The 23,595-nt window shown below is 43.6% G+C and overlaps 1 protein-coding gene across 2 annotated transcripts in view; it reads left to right on the top strand.

Annotated features, from left to right (window-relative positions):
• Positions 1-23,595, top strand: part of BACH1 (BTB domain and CNC homolog 1) — a 143,361-nt gene that overhangs the window by 111,883 nt on the left and 7,883 nt on the right. For both annotated transcript variants that reach the window (XM_086934014.1, XM_086934013.1), the window contains exon 4: positions 10,005-10,211. In XM_086934014.1, the coding sequence (XP_086790140.1) occupies positions 10,005-10,211 (207 nt within the window). The remainder of the gene's footprint in view (positions 1-10,004; positions 10,212-23,595) is intronic.

The raw sequence follows: 23,595 nt of genomic DNA, 5'->3' as shown, positions 1-23,595 counted from the left end.
GTAGTTGACCGCCATAACCTCTGTGCACTCTGGTTGGGAAGCAATGTGCGCCTACGCGGTCTTTACTGTAGTTCATACAAGCGACCTTCAGCATGCAGCATAGGAGCAAGGTGTGCTGTCAAAGATGTTGGATTCCAAAATTTGCGAGTAGAGCAATGAGAGTGGCACAGGGTCTTGGAAGTTGGACATAGTACTTCACCTTTTCTGGCTTTGTGCCACACCGTCCATTGATCCCCCCCCTTCCCCCAATTTCCATTGGGAGGGCTGAAGCACAGGTTCGCACAGCTATTTTCTCAGTGATTTATATTTCACTGTTTCATTCCAGTTGCCAAGGTTCTGGTAAGGGGCTCCTGACAATCAGGTGTATAAGTCTATTTCGGCCTGAAGCTGCGCCTGTTTAAGAAACAAATAGGATCATCGGTTCATTCCGACTTCTTCTCTGAACACAGAGGTCCCAAACTTCTTTTTACAACATTGTATTGTTCAAGTCTCTTTTTGTGGGTGTAGTGATGATGATTCTTTACTAAAAGTTCAAGCAGGTCTTCTTCATTTGATGTAATTAGGGAACCCAGGGTCAGTCCAAAAAACCTAAACCTGTTAGGCTCCTGACTACTCTTCATCCCCTGTGCTAAGCCCAGCTTCTGCTGGGTATAGAAGGTTACTGCGATGGCGAAGTATACTGCGTTTGGAAATTAGACCCCTTATAGCAGTAGAAAAAAATGTGGGTAATCTTGCCCATCCTGTACAGCAGAAGTCATCCCTGGTGTTGTCACTGGCTCCAGGCTCTTTTGGTGTGTTGTGAAGACAGTCACAGCCCTGCCAGCTTTGCGTCACCTCAGAACATCTTCCCTTCAAAATTTCCATTAAATGCCTGTTCTCTGGGAAGGTGGATATCCGATTAAAACTTCTCTGACCCATCAGATTAATAACTACTGGATACTTTGTTGACTTGCAAAACCTGTTATTTCTTCATTTAGTACTGGATCCTTCCCGGTTTACAGTGCTATCGGTACAGCTGTAAACATTGACGGGTCATTCCATCCTCGCGCATACTGAGCATCTGCCAGCCCACCTGTTAACCTCACCATTGCAGTTGCCAGTCTAAGCTGCCCCCTCCAAGCCCACACATTAATATATCAGTTAGAACAACAAGATTTAGCAAGGCCCCAATGGATACCATCCAAGTCTCCTTAAAGTAGTGTGCTTTTATATGTTCCGGCAACTGATTCCAAGTTCTGAAAGAAGCTGCACACAACCAAGTGGCACAACTAAGTGCTAATATTCCTTGAAACCAGCTCTGGTTAAAGAGTCCAGAATCTCAATAGGTCCTACTCCAATTCAGTTATTTCAAAGTGTATGGATTTCATGTTTACGTTTTAGACTTTCTAATACAGTCCAATTTTTGTTTCTGGAAATCCCCTGCACTGTGTGTTGTATTAATAGCCACCTCCATAAAGGCAGCACTTTTATCCTCCAACATGGATAGGAAGTCAAAATGTCTGGAGTCTTGTGGTATAACCTTTGTACCAGAGTAGTGGTATTTAATTTAGACAGAGTGATGGTGACTCTTTCACGTCGGGTTACAGACCATACCAGTGGAATACGTTTGAATATTATCATTTTTTTTCTAGATGATTACCAGAAAGAAGGGACATTTATTTAGGGTCGAGACAATGGAACTGAAACTACTGACATATTAGAGCCACCATGATCCTGAACATTAGTCTCTTCATGCATAAGCAGTCATCGCTGAAATCTTTAGACAGGAACCTTGGGGCCCAAGAAAAAGTTATTGACTTCCACTTCTTCAATGGGAAGAACCTGATTGATTCCTCCACCGGTGAGTTCCTCTGGTAGTACAGAATGTGCATGGTCCTGATCAGATAACTAACTACTAATCAGTCACTACCAGCCAGATAATGGTCCTTTCCTCAGTTGACAAACAATCTTTGATCTTTCAAGAATAGGCCCGAACAGTTCAAGTTTGCCCTGATCCATGGATTGAGTGAGTGACTAAAAATGTCTCCCACTGTTATCCATTCCCTGCTATCCCAGCATCTGTCATTAGCATTGTGTGAGCTTTAGTGGAGGCCATGATGTATCCAGCAGCATGAGAACTTGGACTTAGAATATTTTTTGACCTCCAGGTTAGTAGGGCAAGGTGCTGAGGCTATCTGAGAAAGCCGCTGTGAATGTTACTTTTGTCCCTTTTGAGATTTTGTCACAGCAATCCAGTGTTTTAGCTGGACACCTTTATTGGAGTCCTATTGAAGATCAAGGACAGCCCTGGTGCTCCCTCATCTACCTGGTCTGGTTCCTGGAAACCCTGAACCTTCTTCACAAGGACCCAAGATTTGCTAACAGTGGATGGAGTAGAGTTCTACTTCTTCTTTACATGTCTACAACAGATAGCCTAGTTCCCAAGGAGCTAGCATTTGATCGATTACTCTCCACTGCCAGAAATTTCACTGCCTAGTTCCACTACTTTATCTATTTGGCTGTGCCTAAGAACATCTGTAAAAACAACAGTTGATGGGCAGAATGCAAAACAATGTCATACATTCACCCCAGTACAGAGATCTGGGCCTAAATCCATCGTTTGTTTGCACACACCACCCCAGTTCAGACATGGCCATATGCAAATCAGCCTTGACCCTGTGCCTCATGCGTCTTCAGCCAGGATAGCTTGACTCCAGTGGTGTGGAGAGCATGGGACTCACGTCTGAGCATACCCATCCCACTCGGGGTGACAATTGCAAAAACAACAGTTGATGGACAGAATGCAGAACAATGTCATACATTCACCCCAGTACAGAGATCTGGGCCTAAATCCATCGTTTGTTTGCACTCTAAACCACCCCAGTTCAGACCTGGCCATATGCAAATCAGCCTTGACCCTGTGCCTCATGGGAACAGTCCAGCCCGAACTGCCAAGCCATGTCTTTCCTGGACCGGAATCAAGCATCCTAGGACCGGTTTCTGGCTATCAGCCGTCTTCAGCCAGGATAGCTTGACTCCAGTGGTGTGGAGAGCATGGGACTCACGTCTGAGCATACCCATCCCACTCGGGGTGACAATTGCAAAAACAACAGTTGATGGACAGAATGCAGAACAATGTCATACATTCACCCCAGTACAGAGATCTGGGCCTAAATCCATTGTTGGCCTCTTCTGCTCAGTGGACACTATTGATTCCTCTCCTAAGTACTTCGCAGAATCATAGTTTCAGGCAGACACTGGCAATGCCAGTTTAGAGGTTTTAATGCCTACAGAAGGAAGCTGATAGAGTCTTTGTCCGTGGCTACATGGGTAATATAATATAATGTAGTTTATTTAGCCTTCTACACTTGTTGTTGCTGTCTGAAGGCCTGCCATGAGTGGAAACCTCAATAGTGTATTTTTCCTGTCTCATGCACAGACTGTCAACCTAATGCCGTCCTGTGGCTTCAAGCATCTTTTACAGCCTTCCACATTGCTATGCCATCTTCAAGATGTGTAATGTGGTTCAAACCCTGTCTGCAACTCTAAAATACGTCATTTTTCACCTGGATAAGGTGCTTGTAGTATAGTCAGGATGGTACGATATTTCTGATAAGGTGTTTCTTACTTAGATGGTCTTGTCTGTAGACATCCCTTTGGTGTATGCTGTGGTATTTTCTTGTTGAATGTTGGAATGCTTATTGTTAGATGATGCGCTGTGAAGGCACTTGCATGTGGATCTCTGCGATGTTATGGGGTGACTGGAGTTTTTCTTTCCTATGATAAAAAGTGAACTTTATATTGACTACACCAACCCTATTTGTCTTATTCCACATTGGCGCTAACACTTACGTTGATTGTTTTGGCTCTTCTCCAGTTTTCATTTCAGCGTGGGTTTCTCAAGGTACTGTTACATGTGTTTATTTATGGGCGTGCTAACTTTGAAAGCATTGTGAGCACTCTCCTACTGTATTATATTCTCTGGTGTTCACTGGAATTCTATGGATGCGTCCTTTCATCACCCCCATTTTTTTTTTAAACAGTTCGGCTAACATACTGTCTATGAAACTGGGGCGAGGTCCTTTGGATATTCTCATATTTCATGTAAAGTAGCGTTTTTCAGAGACTTAACTTCTGCCACAGTTGTGGGTGAGCTCCCTCTCAAGAATCTGCTGTTATACTACAAACAGTGAGGATATGTGCAAGCTCACCCGTGTGGGACCCTTTTGTGCATACAGCCTTCCTTGCGTCATAACCTCGAGGGATTCCAAACACAAGTGTACGCACTCTCCCTCTCCTCCATCGGCATTCTGTTGCATCTTTCCCTCAAAGATTAAGATACGCGAGCGAATGCTCTTTCTTGTCGCCCACTCACAGTATTTCTGCACCACTCATCACTCAAGCAGGAAGTGAGCATTTTAGTTGCCTTTAGAGATTTGTGTTTTCTGTCTCTTCCTCTTGAGCGCCCTTTTGCAATTTCCTCTCCGGCTCACTTTCTTCAATTGAAACAGAAGGAAGACTGTCCTTATGGAAAAAGGATTTTATTTCTATGTGTGTTTGCTTGTTTACTTTACTGTTTTAATCTAGACCTATGGCTGAATTACCTCACGGCTTTCAACTGCACCCCTGCATTATAGACTCCGCCAAATCTCTCGGAATCACCCTGGACAAGCACCTGAACATGAATAATCATATCAGCAATGTGTGTAGAGGAACAAATCACTTGTTGAGAACACTTAGAAATATCAACCCATTCCTTCCTCAAACTGAGTTCAAGCAAGTGGTTCAAGCGCTCATCTTACCGAGATTAGACTATGGCAGCGCCACGCTCTGTGGCCTTCTCAAAAAGGCCCTGGCTCCACTAAGGTCATCTCTGAATGCTGCGGCCAGACTGGTTACAGGTACCAAACGAAATGTGCACATATCCCCAGTACTAAAATCTCTTAAATGGTTGCCCTATGAAGCTCGAATCCAGGTAAAGATTGCCGTTCTGGCGCACAAAGCCATCCACTTGAAAACTCACTGGTACCTAGCGCAAAAACTTGAACTATCCTGCGGGGGTAGAGCCTCAAGAAGCACAAACACTTTCCTCCTGAAACCACAAATATTTAGGAAAAAGAGAACTGGCCAGCGAGCCTTCTCTGGCGCTGGCCAAAAGATATGGAACTCTCCTCCACCGGAAATACCCAGATTCTCCTCAACGGCTGCTTTCAAACAGGAAGCCAAAAGATTCTCAATGAACACATTCCTACCTTAATTGGGCTAGGTTCACCTGCTCAAGAACATTGACACTACAACCACTTGGCCATCGTTGGATGCTGCTCTTCTTTACCTCATAGTGTGCCCCCCCTGTTTAGTCCGCTATGTATTTACTTATTGCATTACTCTCCTTGGACCCATGCGTCTTTTAACTATGTGATTATTCTTGCTTTATTCCTACTTAATGTCGATATGGTATGTGTTACCCTCCTTCCATCCTTTTTGTAAAGCGCTCTGATATCCTTCGAGATCTTGTTCGCTCTATATAAAACTTTAAAAATAAATACATTAAATAAATGAAATAAAAGTAACATTGTTTTTTCCTCAACTGAACTTTAGGTACGTATTCGAGTACCGCAGTATGTTATCACTATAATCGTTTTTTGTTCTTTCTTTTTTCGCTCTTATTCCTTTCCTTCTGCTTTTTCATTCTTGCTTTTCTATCTTCTCCCCTAGTTCTTTCATCTCTCTCTTCATTATACAGAATGTTTCTCTCTCTCCTCTTTTCTAACTTTCTCAAGTGGGCCTATTATTCCATGGCTGAAATGGAAAAAAGTATTTAGACATTTGTGAGAATTTGCCTATTCTTGACCGTGAAAGTGGGGCTACTCGATCTTTGAATGAGTTTAAGGCATCTATTCAGAGATTAGAGAACCATTTCCTTCCCAAAGTATAAATTATTCTGCAGCATTACTAGTTTGGTCAAAGAAAACAAGGGGATAATGAACCTGTTGAAGATTTAGTCACTGCTTTGTGTAATTTAGCTTCCCCTTGTGGCTTTTGGGCTAATACAGAGGGATGGATAAGGGGCCAGGCCATGTTAGAATGCAAGTGTGACCAAAGAAGAGACGAAATCTGGACGAAGAATGACCCCAAATTTAATGAAGTATTGGCAGTTGCTAAATGTGCACAACATTCTATGTTGTGTGTTCAAGACTTACGAAAAAACAAAAGCACTCCTCTGCTGTACTGTCTGTTTCATCTAAACAAATGAAACACTGTACTCCTCTTAAGAAAAAACAAAGATTCTTGTTTTAGGTGTGGTAACTGCAACCACTTAGACAATTTTAAGGATTGTCCTGCCTCAAAAGTTGTTTGCGAAATCTGAGACTAAAACGAAAATTTCGCAGGTGCTGCTAGCCCAGCATGATTAAGGAGAAGTGTTTAAAGTGAGTGCTCAGGAACCAGATTTTTTGTTCAGATAATTAATAATGTCAATTGCCTAGTAAGGTTTTGAGTTGAGTGTGATCATCCCTCAGATATTGTTTCCCTCAATGGTATTACTGTTACTATGATCTTAGCTTCTGGAGCTAGACATTTTCTGGTTTCAGACCAAGATTATGTACAATAGTTTCAGGGAAGGTGAATCTTTGTGAACGTGCTGTCACTCGCTATAGTTATGGGAGAAAACTCTTTGACTTGTTTGGGTATTTTGAGGGAGAGATAGAATTTCGAATTATTATAACTTTTGGGAAAATATATGTTCCGTCAAAGGTTGACTCTGTGTTAAGTTAGCCCTATCAAAAGCTCTAGGTCATCTCCCTTGATCGGAAACCCAAACCCCAGGTTCAGATCAGGAAAATTGGTAACACTTTGGATAGGTTGCTTCAAGAATTTCCCAACTTTTTTTAAGCAAACATTCCCTGTGTTAAGGGTTACATACATTGCATTAAATTGAAGAATGGAGCTTTATGCATTGTTTCTAAAGTTAAAAATATACCTTTCAGCTTACAGGATGCAGTCAAAAGAGAATTGGCTTGCCTTTATGTGGACAGAATAATTGAAACAGTGGAAGCTTCCCACTGCGTGGCATCGGTCGTGGTTGCCACCAAGAATTTGGGTGAGATCAGACTTTGTTGACCTTAGACATCCCAACAAAGAGATGATTGAGATATAGTTCCTCTACCCAACATCACTGAGCTGGTTAGTTTGTTGCGTGATGCTAAGTTCTTCATAGATAAAGAAACAACACAAATGCAGCGTTTGTAGATGTCAGCGATACAAACTGTTGCCTGTCCAGGAGCGAGTAAATACGCTCAAGAGATTTATCTCCACAAATCCTACAAGTTCATCATTATACAGATTTTAAGGTGACCCAGGTGGTTAAGCATTCGTTATTTGCATTGATTTTACATGCATCCGCTTTATTGGCGAATATATATATATATATATCACAACACTCTCTCCCCCTTGATGGAAAAGGCGAGCCGTACACGCAACAAAGATGCTTCCAAGCATGTATTTGAGCAGATCCTGACGCGTTTCATTCCATCTTGGAACTTCTTCCGAGGTAAGCCCAGGCAAATAGGAAACCGATTGCGAGTCCCCACAGGTGCAGATCTTTAACCATTTTCGGCCCTCTAGTGGACAAACCTGTAATGCTATTTTGCAGTGCATGGTGGTTTATGTGGTCTCGCAATTCAGTCCAAAATTTACAACCCCCCAGTGGGCTGCCTTATACGATTTTTCTGTCTCGATGGAGGTGGTCTCCAATTCAGTGTTGCTCCGCCTGCAGTCTCATTTTCAAAGGCTGCTGCGGAACCATGCCAAATTTCAGTATCTGGCAGCGTCCGTTACCCATGATTCGTTTGGCACGAGTATATATATATATATCCAGCAACTCTCCGGACCAGCTCTGCAGAACCGGCAAAGAAGGAGAACAGACCACTGAAGTACGGCAAGATGTTATTTTCTTTATTGCCAAGTATTTCAAATGACGCGTTTCGGGCACGAAAGCCCTGGATCACAAAAATATATCCTCGTCAAACGATTATAGGTCCCTCAAGGCCATTGAGCTCTTGACCAGAATAATCGGTTTTTATCTACATCCATGAGCTTTTTAAAGATTTTTCTGAGATCTCTACCTGTGTCTTCCATTATTGAATTAGGACAAAGGGATATTCGTATTCGCGCTACGTCACTACACGCATTAGGTGGCATTCCGACCTCCCTGCTTGCGCATACTACCAAATGTGATGTCTAGATAATGTGCAACACTAGTCCTGAAGAAGGTGACGAATCATTTACTATTCACCGAAACGCCACGTCGACAGTTGTTTGATAATTTTAATTATTTTTTAATATTTTGCAAGTACGTTGTTTTTAACTAGATAAATGATACATACGACGATTATGATGCATATATATATGTGATAATATTTATATGATTTTGTTAATCTATGCACTTGCACTTTGTCACATACTTTGAGATACTGTGAATGGTTTTTAATAAAGCACAATATATTTAAATATATGGATTCTATTTAGTTTTTGAATTTATCATCATTGTCTCCCATTCCGGCAACCTTGTTGTTTTCCTTTTTATGTACATTTAAGATTAAAATCTTTTGAAGCTTTGTATATATCATATCACGAAAGTATTCTATTTGGTTTTCAAAGTTATTATATGCATTAGCTTTGTTTCTTTAGCTATGAAAAGGACAATTCTGGTTTTGTTCTTCACATACCCTTCCCTTTTCTAAATACTTAACTTCTGCTTTTCATCGGGTCCGTCTGTGTGAGGATTGTAAAGATCAAACTACTTTTATAACTCCTTTCTGTGTTTTTCGTTTTAAAACAAGATCAGGGAGGTGTTACGGGTTTTAAGTCTCTAGAGTTTCAAATTTGAAAGTTAACTAGTGCAGATTTTTTCAGTCTGAAATTACGTACTTGGGTCATGTCATTATAGCTGAGGGCATTAAATCCAAGATGAACTCGTCAGAACTGTAGCTGATTTACCTCATACCTAAAAAAATTAAGATCTGATCGTATTCTTGGGAATGGCTACGTTTTATAGCAGGCTTACTCCAATGATGATATGGAGTATCTTTCTTTCTAGTGATCAGCGTAATGCAACAAGCCTTTACCTTTTACCATGTTTTTCTGATTGGATTCCTTCTGCATCCCACATTGCAATGCTTTGTTGGGAAAGTGTCTTCTTTAGAATTCTGCTATATCAAAGGCAGCATCTCTTGCATTCGCAAGGAGGATTCCTGTCAAGCAATTATACCACCCCACGTGCACTCTTCATGCAAAACGCTATGGCTGCTTCATCCAGTGGTGATGCACAAATTGATGAAGTGGTGTTAAGAAATATTTTGTTCGTAGACGCTCTGGCTACTTGAGGTTGATGGTTCCCCATGAACTCAAATACCTTTAATGTTGTTGAACCTATCCACCTGTGAGTCCGAGTAGGATAGACATTGAGCGTAGAAGATAAAGCTATCTTTGCGATGACAGTTACCCTTGATCAGTAATGTCTTCTATTACAAACAAGCACTCTCCTGCCTTGGCTAAACTGATAACATCACAAGTCCCGTTTAACAAAAAAATTTACTAGTGAGATTTAACACTTATCCAGCGTCAAGGGCTGGCATCACAAGCTTATGAAATAGAAAAGCTGCTCTGAACTAGTAGTAAAGGAGATAACTTTATCCCATTTACATCAAATGGGTTTTTGAAACATATATTTTGCGGCAGTTGATCCTTATTTCATCTCTGGTAAAACAAAGACAATCGATAGCTCAAAAATTAAATTGATAGTGTTGCTGTCCGAATGGATCTTTTTATAGTTTTATTTTAGAAACATCTGCTTTCAGCGACAATCCGACCCTCTGTGTGAACGTGATCTTTACTGAAATGTATTTTGTTGAACTATGTAATTTTTTGTTATTCGTCATACTGTAAATCGTGGTGCCGAAAATAGGTTAGTGTATTGCTGAATATGAATTGTGAATGGGTCTGAATTGCGATCTTTTTGATTACAGGTAAAACTGCCCTTCAGTGCACGTCGAATCGTTTCACTTTCTCGAAATGACTTTCAGTCACTGCTGAAAGTTCACAAACTCACTTCGGAACAATTGGATTATGTTCACGATATAAGGCGGAGAAGTAAAAATAGAATTGCCGCACAGCGCTGTCGCAAAAGAAAGCTTGACTGCATACAGAACCTGGAAACGGAAATTGAAAAACTGGTAAGTATGTTTGACGTTTAGCAAGACTCTTAGATGTTCCTTTTATTTTTCATGTAAATGTGCGTTGTAGCGACTCTGCCTATATTGTTAATTCTCACTTTCCATTAAATAGGCAATTTTTGGTCTGCTAACAACTTGAGCGCCATTTGACAAATTGGCAAATATTAGACCATTTGTTCAACTGTTAAAAGTTCGGATGGAAAAGTCTCCTGCAGATCCATCTATGGAGGAAACCGAGGCGGGAAAAGAAGTTGCATTTTCCATGACAACTCCCATTATTGTCCCCAACAGCAAAATCTGCTTAACAGAATTGCACAATTCGTGGCATGTTTTGCGGTTTTGTTTCAGCATGTTTAGTAGTTTTCTAGATGCTTACATGGCAAAAAGGTTAGCTTACTGTTAGTCTGCAGGTCAAAGTGTTCAGGATAGTTAGAGGAACCTAACTTGAAAAATAAGTCTTATTGGATGAAAGAAAATGTTTCCTTTTTACCAGTCTGAGCTCAGTGGATTCTTGAAGGGTCCACCAGACTGAATATTATGATCAGCGGACAGGCACCAAAGTGCTTGTGTCCTGGACAAAAGTCAAAGATTGGTCAAGGAGGCAAGGGGAGAATATCTGATCCCAAATAAGTTGTGGGACAATCCAAGGGGCAAATACTATCCCACCCAAATAAAAAAGACCCAGTTGTTGATACATGGTATATGGATCCACCTTGGTGATCAGGAAACTGGCACAGGAGCTGGTCTTCAGCCAGGCCCTGCTTTCAGAACTTGCTGTGCATGGCAAAAGACAGGCGCAGCATGCTCACAACCAGATTGGCTGGTGTAAGGCCTGTTCACTAGCCCTCTGCACACAACCTAAGGGTGCATAAAGAAACACCCAAAACAAACTGAACGAAGATTTATTAAAATTGAGTTAATCTAATCTTTGTGCACAAGACCATAACATAAACCCAAAATTAAAGAGATATTCTGTTTTTTCGGTTTTCACTCTCAAACATATTGAAATTCATTTATGGTTAACTAAAATGACTGAGGCCCTGTGTATTACAATGCATTTCTTTATTGGAAATTTGATAAGCAAATGATAATGCCACATGCTCTTTTAATAAACACACACATGTCCCATGGGACTCATTCAAGGTGGGAGACTCTTATGTGACTTATGGAAATCCAATAATTAATAAACAACACATTTCTCAATATCACTAATGTTTGTAAGACACTGGAGACGATACCAGAAACAAATCCACAGATTCTGTTATTTCTGCCAAGTCTAAATATCAGATAATATAAATATCGCAGTTCGTATGCAGTCAAAGGTGAACAGGGAAATGTATTGTGCAGCGTAGGCAATCACCGCTCTCAAACTACTTTGTCGGGTGATTTGTGCCTGCTTTAGATACGTGATACTGTGACATTGACTTGGTCCTGATGAAACCTCTTAAATAATACAGGGTCAAAATGTCGACAAACCCCTTGTTTTTTTTTTAGCAAAATTATTATAATGGATATACTGTGATGTACGACACTGCCTCTCCACCTGTATAACAAAGAATACTATGTGAAACCAGGAGTTTACACAGTGTCTTTATCTATCCATCTATTTGTAAATATTTGTTTACGTCTGAGCACTGCTTCTTCTGCACTTGATTCACTTTTGACTGAATGTGAACTGCAATATTTATATTCTCTTCACTTCACCGGGGAATGAAGAAAAAGTAAGATGTCTTTGGAAAATAATTGGCCAATTGACAAAAGCGGGAGCTTTTATTGTCTCTTCAAAAAAGGCTGCATTTTAGGCTGGACAACAACGCCACAAGAGCAAGGAACTCTTCAGCATTGTCAAAGAGCTCTCCAATCCCAGTGCCGGAAACAACGACATCACTCCCTCGCAAGACCTCTGCGACTCACTCGCCTCGTTCTTCCACCGCAAGATCGCCGAAATACACAACAGCTTTGGCGCACCAACCACGCACCCAACCACCGAACCAACGCCCCCCATCACCATCCTCTGCACCTGGACCCCGATCAGCACCGAAGACACCACCCGCACGATGAACACCATCCACTCCGGATCTCCAACCGACCCCTGCCCCCACCACGTCTTCAACAAATCTACTCCATCATCGCACCCCAACTCCGGGACATCATCAACGCCTCCTTCATCACCGCCACCTTCCCGGAAAGCTGGAAGAACGCAGAGCTCAGCGCCCTCCTGAAGAAACTGGGGAGGCAGAGTGGGCTAACGAACGGTGATGGCTCAAACCCAGATCTTTTGACTGGGTGTCAGTGTTTGATTGGTTCAGATGCTCCGTCCATCACCACCCCGTTTTGTACCTCCTGAAGTAACCAACAGCGGACCCCACAGACCTCAAGAACTTCCGCCCCATCTCGCTCCTCCCTTTTCCTGCCAAAGTCATCGAGAAGACCGTCAACAGACAGCTGGCCGCCTTCCTCGAGACAAACGGATCCCTGGACAACTCGCAGTCCGGTTGCCGAGCCAACCACAGCACGAGACCGCCCTCATCGCAGCCACTGACGACATCAGATCCCTGCTCGACAACTGGGAGACAGCGGCCCTCATCCTCCTGGACCTCTCGGCAGCGTTCAACACTGTCTACCACCGCACCCTAGTGCAGCGCCTCAGCAACATCAGAATCCGAGAGAAGGCACTGGAGTGGACATCTCGTTCCTCGCCGGAAGAACCCAGAGAGTCCGCCTCCCCCCGGTCAGATCCGAGGCCACCGAAGTCATCTGCGGCGTACCACAGGGATCATCGCTCAGCCCCACCCTCTTCGACGTCTACATGAGCCCCCTCGCAGCCATCGCACGCCAACACAACCTCAACATCATCTCCTACACCGACAACACCCAGCTGATCCTCTCCCTCACCAACGACCCTGCTGCCGCCAGAACCAGCCTACACAAAGGGATGAAAGACGTTGCTGAGTGGATGAAGAACAGCCGCCTGAAACTGAACTCAGACAAGACGGCAGTCCTCATCCTGGGATCATCGCCCTCCGTCTGGGACGACTCCTGGTGGCCCCCCGCCCTGGGCACCACTTCCAAGCCAACGGACCACGCACGCAACCTGGGCTTCATCCTGGACTCCTCCCTCTCTATGACCAGACAAGTCAACGCGTCCATCATGCTTCAACACCCTGCGCATGCTTCGAAAGATCTTCCGATGGATCCCCACCGAAACCTGGAAGGCGGTCACCCAGGCACTCGTCATCAGCCGTCTGGACTATGGAAGCACCCTCTACGCCGGAATCACAGCCAAACTTCAGAAAAGACTCCAACGCATCCAGAACGCCTCCGCACGACTCATCCTGGACATCCCCCGACACAGCCACATATCCGGCCACCTGAAAGACCTGCACTGTCAGCAAGAGGATCACGTTCAGACTCCTCACCCACGCACACAAGGCCCTCCACGACCTGGGCCCCAAGTACCTCAACAACCGCCTGACCACCTACACGCCCACCCGTCAGCTACGATCGACCAGCCTCGCCCTCGCCGCCGTTCCACGCATCCACAGAGCCACCTCCAGAGGAAGATCCTTCTCCTACATGGCAGCCAAGACATGGAACTCTCGACCCATCCACCTTCGGCTAACCCAGGACCATCTCTCCTTCAGGAAGCAACTCAAGACCTGGCTTTTCGAGCAGTAACGGACCCCTCTCCCCCAGCGCATTGAGACCCTTCCGGGTGAGTAGCGCGCTATACAAATGTCATGATTGATTGATTGATTGATTGATTTAATGTGGATGATGTACAGAAGGAGCAGCAGTGAAGGAAGTTATTAGGTACTGGGACATGTATTTTTGTTCCCTTTTCCACACAAAGATTTGACTCTTCTGAGTTCAGTAATTCGTTTTACAATTTAAGAAAAATCCTTACTAAAGTGTCTGTAAAAACTGGTGTAATCTGTAAACTTTTGAATCTCATTTTACTCAGGGCCATCTGTATTCCCCGATTAGAAAGGTTGAAGGGAAAGGTCAATTGTTTAGTCTCAGATATACTACACCTCTCCATCATAACATGTAAAGACAGTTGTTTTAATCCACTTAGAAACTCCTTCATGTGTTTCCAATAGTGTTCCAGATTTTCAGAAAATACTATGCTTTTGTCTATAATAAATAACCATAAAGGTACCCAACAGATATCTGAATATGTCATCAACAAAATGCTGGAATGTGGCATGGGCATTTCACAACTCTACAGGCAGGGCCAGATATTCATATGGTCCACACTTAGTATCAAAGGCTGTCTTCCATTCCTTTACGTCTATTATGTATGCAAGTTATATGCTCGTTGAAGATCTAACCTTGAGAATATCTTGGCTGTCTTCGCCTGATCCAAGAGAACACAGATTACTTGAAAATTGCAGATGGTGATTACATTCAATTCTCTGTAATCTAAAGAGGACCTCTGCTCGCAATTTGGTTTCAGAATGATACAACATATGGGTTCTTCAGCAGGACAGATTAAATGCGAAGTGAAGCCCTCAGTAGATTGTACTTCAAATTCATTTTCAAAATAGCATTCACTTTAGGAGTAAGTGGATCTATCTTCCCATGTGGTACCTTAGCGTTGGGTAGGAGATTAACAGAGCAAGTGCATATCTTTTGGCGTGAAAGTGCATTTGCTCCTTTTCTGTTAAAACATTATTAAATGTTTCATATGCAGCTGCAAGAATGGGTTCTTTATTATTTCGAACGCAAAACATATCAGGGGTTGTTGACTCTCTACGTTATGTATTGGCCAGCAGTTTTCATATCAAATCATATTCATCTGTCTAGTTAATAAATGGATTATGGGTGCAAAGCCATGCTGTTCTAAGGACCAAATGGAACATCTGAGTCGAAATGACTTAAATTATATGACTTTGTGTGGCCATTTTCTAGCACTACCAATATGGGAAATGTCTCCTAGCATATATCTCTGGAACTTAATAAAGTCCAGGCAATTGCCACAATAGTTTCTGCTAAGGTGTTTTCCTGTAGAGGAATATTCAACGTATAACTAAAACTTGAAGTAGTAAAGCACCACATTCAATTATGGCTGTAGTTTTCCTTGGTCATTTCCGTATGATGTCGACTTCTAACTGGAAACCATTCATCTCAAACACAGATGATGCAGAAAGGCTTGTGTGAGGTTTGCCAGTCAAAGACAAGCCGTCTTCTTTCCTGTAATGTAGGACAGCTTACATGATGTTTAATCTCTGCAATATTAACAAGAGTTCTTCTTTGGGGGCTGTTTTGTCCTACCTAGCGCTTCCTGAAAACCTCATGCACCACCTGATGTCAACATCTCTACAGTAATCTGAACGGTTCTTCATTAACAAAGTGGAAGGCATTTAAAAAACCTTTGCCACTGAACACTCCTCAGCTGTCCCATTACCCCCTCTGCAGCTTACCTGTTCAATTCCATTTTACTTCCCTTCAACCCCACCCAAACTGAAAGCATGTTGAAGGCCTCCTGTTTAATAAAACAATATAACTTTCTTAGGCCTAGCTGATTTAGGGATCTGCTGACCTGTCAGTAACCTCATTTGTCCCTCCAGTCTCCTAAGTGTTGGTAGCCTGGCTAATGAAATTCCTTTAAGAACATGTCATACCAGACCCATATCATGTTCTGGCATACACACACCACAAGGTTTGAGATATCATCCTGATCCTAGAAGACTCCATCTCTCTGAAAGTGCTTTCGGCAAGGTGTGCCAGTCCTATTCAATATCTTCATGCACCCCACCGCCATGAGACTTCTTGCAAACAATAGCTTCATATTTCACCCCTTCTGGTATGACGCACAATTGATTATTAGAGTCTGCCTCCCAGACAATGATTCAGCCCTTACTGGTAGTAACCTATGTGCTACCAAAGACTCAATAGCCAAAAACAGTCTGAAACCGAGATCACCCCCGGCTCCGATTTGTGGCAGTCCTTCAGACTCTGATACCTTGCCATTACCACGTGGTAGTGCCTAACCTTTTCACACTTTCCAATGAGGGGACAACTATGTTCCCAAATATGATGGGTAAAACTGGTATGAATAAGTCAGTGGCCTGGCTACCTCACTGGATACTGGCCTTATGTTTCCACCTGGTCATGTCTTGAAGCAAAGCTCCTACTTTGCAGTTGTTATGCAAATGACAGCAGAAGTGCTAGGCATACAGCTTCTCACTATGGAAGTGGAGACAAATGTGTTAACTGAAGTGCTTCAACCACGTCAAGCTTCTACAGAGTCCCTGTTATCATTTAATGAGGCCCTTTTGGGTATTTTGTGAAAAACAAATAGGCCTGTTAATTGGCAGGCGGTGCATCGCTATTGTCCCGCACTAGTTGACCAACCCTTCCTTACTCTATGCCAGAGAGCCTGGTGGTACGGCCGTGCACAAGCAAAGTAAATCCCAAAGCTTTTTCCTCCACTCTACCGGATTGGAAATCTAAATGAATAGAAACATTTGGGAAACGTATTGTCTCCACTATGAAGCTTGCGCAGATGGTCAGTGAATGCCAGCTGTCTTCTAGGCTGCGTATTCTGATGCTCTTTGGGATACAGTGTAACTGCAACAAATGATGGATGTGATGCTGAATGATTCAAACATTCTACCCCAGTCAAGAGATCAAAGTTAAATCCATCGTTATTTTGCCCACTACGACTCCCCAGTTTGTACCCAGCCATATGTAAATCAGTCTTGACCCTCTGCCTCATGGGAACAGTCCAGACCGAACTGCCAAGCCACGTCCTCCCTAGACCGAAAACAAGCATCCTGGGACCAGTTTTGGTTTACGTCACCATTCGTCAGCCAGGCTAGCTTGAATCCAGTGGTACAGTGAGCAAGGGACCCATGTCTGGTCATACCCATCCCACTTAGGTCGAAAAGTGTAACTGCAGCAAATGATGAACGGAATGCTGAATGATTCATACATTCTCCCCCAGTCAAGAGATCTGGGTTAAATCCATTGTTCTTTTACACACTACGCCACCCCAGTTTGGACTCAGCCATATGCAAATCAGTCTTGACCTCGTGCCTCATGGGAACAGTTCAGACCAAACTTCCAAGGCAGGTCCTCCTTGGACCTGAAACGAGCATCCTGGGATCGTTTTCGGGGTATGTCACCCTTCATCAGCCAGGCTAGCTTGAATCCAGTGGCACAGTGAGCAAGGGACCCAGGTCTGGGCATGCAGTTCGGTCTGGACTGTTCCAATTGGGTGCAGGGTCACAACTGATTTGCATGTGGCTGGGTCCAAACTGGAATGGCATGGTGAGCCAAAAAACGATGGATTTAGGCCCAGATCTCTGTACTGGGGTAAATGTATAACATTGTTCTGCATTCTGTCCATCAATTGGTTTTTTTGCATTTGTTACCCCGAGTGGGATGGGTATGCCCAGACGTGGGTCCCGTGCTCTCCATGCCACTGGAGCCTGGGCTATCCTGGCTGATGAAGGGTGAAACCCTGAAACCCGTCCGAGGATGCTTTTTTTTAGTACAGGGAGGACCTGGCCTGGCAGTTCAGGCTGGACTGTTCCCATTGGGTGCGGGGTCAAGACTGATTTGCTTATGGCTGGGACCAAACTGGAATGGCATGTAGAGCAAAATACCGATGGATTTAGGCCCAGATCCCTGTACTGGGGTGAATGTATGACATTGTTCTGCGTTCTGTTCATCAATTGTTCTCTTTGCTTTGGGATACAGTGCCAGAAGTTCTAGAGGCTGTTCTGGTCGTTCTTTGGGCATCCCTTATCCAAGCTATTCAAAACAGTTGTGTTGCTGCAAGGTTTCTCATACTTTCTGGGTTGGACATGGCTGATTGCTTAGTTCGAGCAACGAGTGCTAGTGTGGTTGCTTGGTGCCATGCCTGGAAGAAGTCTTTGGGCTTCTCTGTGCACTTCCAAGTGTTCTCACTGGACCTGCCATTTGACGGCTCTTGCCTTTTTGGTGAGAAAGCAGACTTGGATTTGGAGGGGTGCAAGGAGTGCAAAGCCAGTGCATGTTTCTTAGGCCTTTCTGCTCCCACAAGACAATTTCACAGTCCGTTTTGCCCTCTTGGTGGCTAAGGTAGAGGTTTTTCATTTAGTCAATGCTACACTCCTCCACAAACCCAGCAGTCCTTTCTTGGTTGAGGGCACAGCTCACAGAATGTTCATGATTTGATGGCTGCGGTCACAGCACACGTTTGGAGGTCGAGGGTACCAGTCATCAAGGGAGAAGACTGACTGCTGATGGCAGTCCGCCCCAGGCAATTTACCTTCAAAGGATTGTGAACCATTTTAGTAATTGTGGTTCACTATCAACGTACTTAAGTCACACCTGACTCCGCAGACGCTTGCTTCCATTGGAGATTTTTGGGATGTGGTATGGTTTTGTGATTTGTCTCTTCAGGGGACAATTCAGGGCCTTCAGGTTATGACCCTGATGTTTCCATCTTGGCTCTCAGTGTTGATGACTTTAAGATCCCAGGGGCTGTCGCCCTTCTGCATTCTGCTGTCCAAACTTGCAAGGTGGCTCATGGGGGCTCTGCAGAGGGACCTCAAATACTAATAGGCAAAACCTTAGGGACTCTGTCATGTTGTATCCTGATTTTGGAGGAAGCTGCCAAAGATATGCACTAGTTGCTACTGGACCACGATTCTGTCCCTCTCCTTAACCTACCCAGAGGTGACACTGATCACGGATGCATAATTTCTAGATTTTCCAGGCCATCTGGGAGAAGTGGAAATTGATGGCCTCTGGTCTTCGGCGGAGACTCCACTCCACTTCAATTTGTTGGAGTTGAGATTGACTTGCTTAGCTTTAACCCCTTCGACGCTGATGACGAGCTGGGCTCGTCATGGCGTAGCCTCCTCGCACGCTGATGACGAGCCCAGCTCGTCACGTAAAGTGCGTTTCCGCAAAACCCAGCGTGCGAGCGGAATTCCGCTAACGCGCATGGTGTTAAAGGCCTTCCTGCCCACTATCAGAAGTTGGCTGGTGGCGGTGCTCATGGACAAAGCCATTGCCATGTGGTACTGCAACAAGTAGAGCGGGCCCTATGTCAAGAGGCCCTGCACCTTTGAAAGTGATTAGACTGCCAAGAAATTTCTTATATGCTAACCTACTTAGTGGGATCTTTAAACGTCACTTTGCAGATGAAACGTTCAAGACTTTAGGCGGTGTGTGTGGTGTCCTGGAGTTAGGTGGTGCTTTTGCAACAACCTTCAACTACTGGCACAAATTAAGCTCAGCTCCTAACTGTAGAATGTTTCTCTATCTTCCAAATGCATTCAAAAGTATTCATAATTAAAATAGTTCACTGCTGCTTTTAAATGAAGTAATGGTAAAATATAGTGCATTCTATGGAAGTATATGCTTCGTAAACATAGTACGAATTATGACCTGGGCCACTGGAATTATGCAGTACCAGAGAGCCAACATTATGCAATAGGGTTGAGTAAATAAAGCGGCAAGAAGGGCAAATTATGAGGCATTATGCACCATATTTTGCGGTTGGATTACTTCATTGTTTTGTCATTCTTAAACTGTTAACACTGTCTGGGCATTAGTTCCACCTCATCAGTACCAGTTTAACCCCCAAATATAGCAATAAGCTACAGAAAGGTGACCATTCAACATTTGCAAAGTTCCTTCTACAGCACGGCAACACATGCCACTGTGGTGTTAGTAACTTTTGAACAGTTTAAGCTAGAAACAATCATTTGTGGGTTAAAATCTACAGATTATCCAGCAGATGATAGATTATGTGCCAAATGTAGCAAATCTATAACTATGCAAACATCGCTGCGGCCGCCCAATCGCATAATTACAGTGTCCCTGGTTATAACCAATGGGACCACAATTTAAATGCTGCATACAGACTACTGAATCCTCCCTTGAAGCTCTCTGATCTTTCGAACGTTCTCGAACGGAGGGGGTGTTCGGGGGCCATTATGTTTTGTGCGTGAGATGAAAGACCTTTAGTCATCAGTGCGAGGCCAAGGAAGGGGCCAGGGTATGAATAACCAGTATCCTGTCCTGGCAATGTGGCAGTTTATCAAAGTTTTAAGCACAGTAAAATAAAAAATACAATCATCTGATTACACCTGCTATGGAATTCTTCAATTTTCATAGTTTGCCTTTGGCTTTCATGGTGGAACATAGAATAAACAAAGCAGTTACACATTTCGTTGGGCTTGCATTCTTTTTCTTCTGAGCACTGAAAAATATAAGTCTCGGAATTCCCTGTGGTTCCATCTGATGGCTCTGGTAGTGAGAGAGCATGTGGTTTTAATATGTGTAGGGTTTTGAGTGTGGGAATGCACAACTTTTCTTTGTCAAGATTTGCTGGCTGTGATTGCACTGTTTGATTCAATAGAACAGTAGCTGTGCTCCGTGTCAGAAAAGGAGCGGGAAGAAACTGCAGCAAAGGTCTTTGGCGCTGAGAGGTGGGCTCCGTGATTCTAGATTCTCTCTGTCTCATTGCGCTTGGAAGTGCTTGATGTCTTAAATGGCGCTTCCTGGCACAGACTTATTGAAGTTTATCCAACAGTTTTGATTTTGACAGTGGATATGTGGGTTTCTTCTTGGACATGTTCCAGTTGCAGTGAAAGCTTGTGCAGTCCTAGCACGTTTTAAAACAATGACATTAAGGCCCTTCTTAAAAGGCAGGGCGAAAGGAGACTGCTGGATTCTGGGTTTCACCTGGCCCACACCATGTAAAACTATAGACTTCTCACCAACCATTTCACACCTGCTAAAATATTCTCCCCGAGAACATGTAGGATCTCGAGCTGAGCCAGAGCCAGGCATCTGTCTCGAGCCTGGCTCGACCTTCCAGAGGTTCCCTAACCTCTAGGTTGTGCGTGGTACTGTAGGAGCCTCATAAGGAATGTGTGTTACTTGTGAATAACAGCTCCATTGTGTCAGTGTGACCCACAGCTTCTGTAACTACACATCTTATGAGCCTTGTTTTGGAGGGCTCATGCACATCATTTCTAGGGTTCTGTGGTTAGTCGTTCCTTTCCTCCGACAACCAGCCTTAGTGCTGCTATAGGCACCCTGATAAAGCTATTGCATGTTCTTAGTTTGTGTGTTTGCCGCTGGACAGGCTCCCCTTCAAGAACACACACTCTGAGCATAAATTCGGATCTTATCAGTGATGTCATCAATGATGGGTGTGATACCATTGGGAAAGACGGGCAATGGGTATAATCTTAGCATCCACGTTCCCTAGGTTACTAGATGTAAAACTGTTTGTTTAACGAATTACCTTATGTTTTTTAGAACTGCTTATTTTAACTAAGGTATGTTAAAGTTCTTAACAGCCCTGTTTCAATTAAACAGTTTTCCAACATAAACTTTCCTAAGAAAAGGTTTTATCGCTTTTAGCAAGAGACGGCGGGAGCAGGGGTGCACTCGGCGGTGTTAAGAAACAGGGTATTGCCAGGAGAGGACGTGAGCTATGATCTAGGAGGAGGGTGGGCAAAAGACCGACATGGGAGGAAAGTAACAAGACAACAACCCTCTCAAAAAGATATCATTCATGAAACTAACTTGCCAAAATTCGAAAAATACCCGAAGTGCCTTAGTCCTGCTTCGAAATGTAACCCACACTAATAAAGCGAATAAAAAGAAGAAGTAAACAGAATTGGTCCTGCTCTTGTGCTCGTCTCGTGACCCTGGTGCAAAGAGCGCTTACTAGGGGTGCATGCCAAAAATGAAAAACAACTATCTCCTCTGGGCCGTGGGGCATGTCACCAAAAAGTTCAGTATGTTAATGAGAAATTCTCTGTGCCTGTGAATGTGTCAGTCTGTAAGTGCTCTGATGCCTTTGTTGGGGTCATGCACACATGCTCACATATAAAGACGCTTGACGACAAAAGCGAATGAAAAGGAGTACTTGGGCCATGTGCCTCTGATAAGAAAATCACACGAAGAACAACAGGAAATTGCATGCTGCAACCAATAGAAAGGGAGGAAAAGTAAGTTGCAAGCACACAAACAAATGAAAAGTAGGGATGGGATGAAAGCCCGTTTTAAGATTTATATTACATACAATAGATTTCACAAACACTGCGCAGGTGCTGTGCTGGTGAAACCTAAAAAGAGACGGGTTGGGCCTGGCGAAATGTTTATTTTGCCATGTTGACATGGCAGTTAAAAACTGTACACACAGGCTGCAATGGCAGGCCTGCGACATGTTTGAAGCACCACTTAAGTTGGTTGCACAGTCAGTGCTGCAAACCCACTAATAGAATTTAATTTACAGGCCCTGAGTATGTGTTGTGCCACTTTACTAGTGACTTGTAAGTAAATTAAATAAGCATATTTGGTAGAGCCAATTATATCATGTTTAGAGGAGAGAACACAAGCATTTTAGCACTGGTTAGTAATAGTAAGGTACACAGAGCACTAAAGCCAGCAAAAATGAGGTCAGCGCAAAAAGAGGAAGAGGAAAGCAAAACGTTTGGGGGAAGACCACCCTACGGCTGACGAGTCTAAGATCAGACCATGGCCATAGATTCTTTTTATGGTTTTTTTCTTTTTCTTTTATGAGGAAAAAGATAGAATTTGTTAAAGCCAAAATACTGCTTTGTGTATTTTTTTATCATGTCTTTATTCGTTTAGAGACAACTTATACAGGTAATAATTCATAGGAGTCTGAATCAGCAGGAATATCTATATTGCTGAATAAACCAGTACACAGTTTCTTACAAATCAGCATTCATAGATACAGCATGTAGTGAGGCACACGTGTTGGGATTGTCCCAGCTTAACACTGTAGGTTCCGTTCCCCCGCCCAGATAGGAGTGTGATAAGATAAACGATGTATAAGAACATAAGTATGTTACATTAGGCACTCAATGATGGAAGGAAACTACGTTCTCATGGGGGTGCTAAGGGAGGGAAGAGCTGGAAGGAAAAAAGGGGTGTGGAGAGGAGGGGAGAGCTGCGGGGGGTGAACATCTGGGTACTAACAGTATGTATGATACATGGGAGCTCAAGGCGACCTCTCTTCAGATTTGGCTTCTAGCGCAGCCAGGTACTCCGCCCAGGCAGGGAGTGGAACCGTCCTGTCTGCCATTGTGCCAGCTCTGGGCAGAGCATCCAACTTTGCCTTTCGTCCAGACCACAAATCCAAAAGCCAAAGCAGTAAGAGGGAAGGGAGAACATGGCTATCTGTTGCTTGCCGAGGACTAGGGCCAGATCAGTGAACTCATTGCGAGATTTATGTTTACTGGTATGCTTAGTGTGACCTAGTAGTGTGCTGCGTCTTTTGCCAACTGGTGGCCTATCATGTCCAAAATGTGTGCAAGTATCCCATCCCAGTAGGCATTGATAAATGGGCATTCCCACACCATATGAAGGACGTCAGCTGCTTGATATGAGCAGC

Source organism: Lissotriton vulgaris, chromosome 8 (genome assembly GCF_964263255.1).
Source record: "Lissotriton vulgaris chromosome 8, aLisVul1.2, whole genome shotgun sequence".
Taxonomy (NCBI): Eukaryota; Metazoa; Chordata; class Amphibia; order Caudata; family Salamandridae; genus Lissotriton; species Lissotriton vulgaris.
The sequence above is the reverse complement of the archived record's forward strand: the minus strand, read 5'-3'. Positions and strand labels throughout refer to the sequence as shown.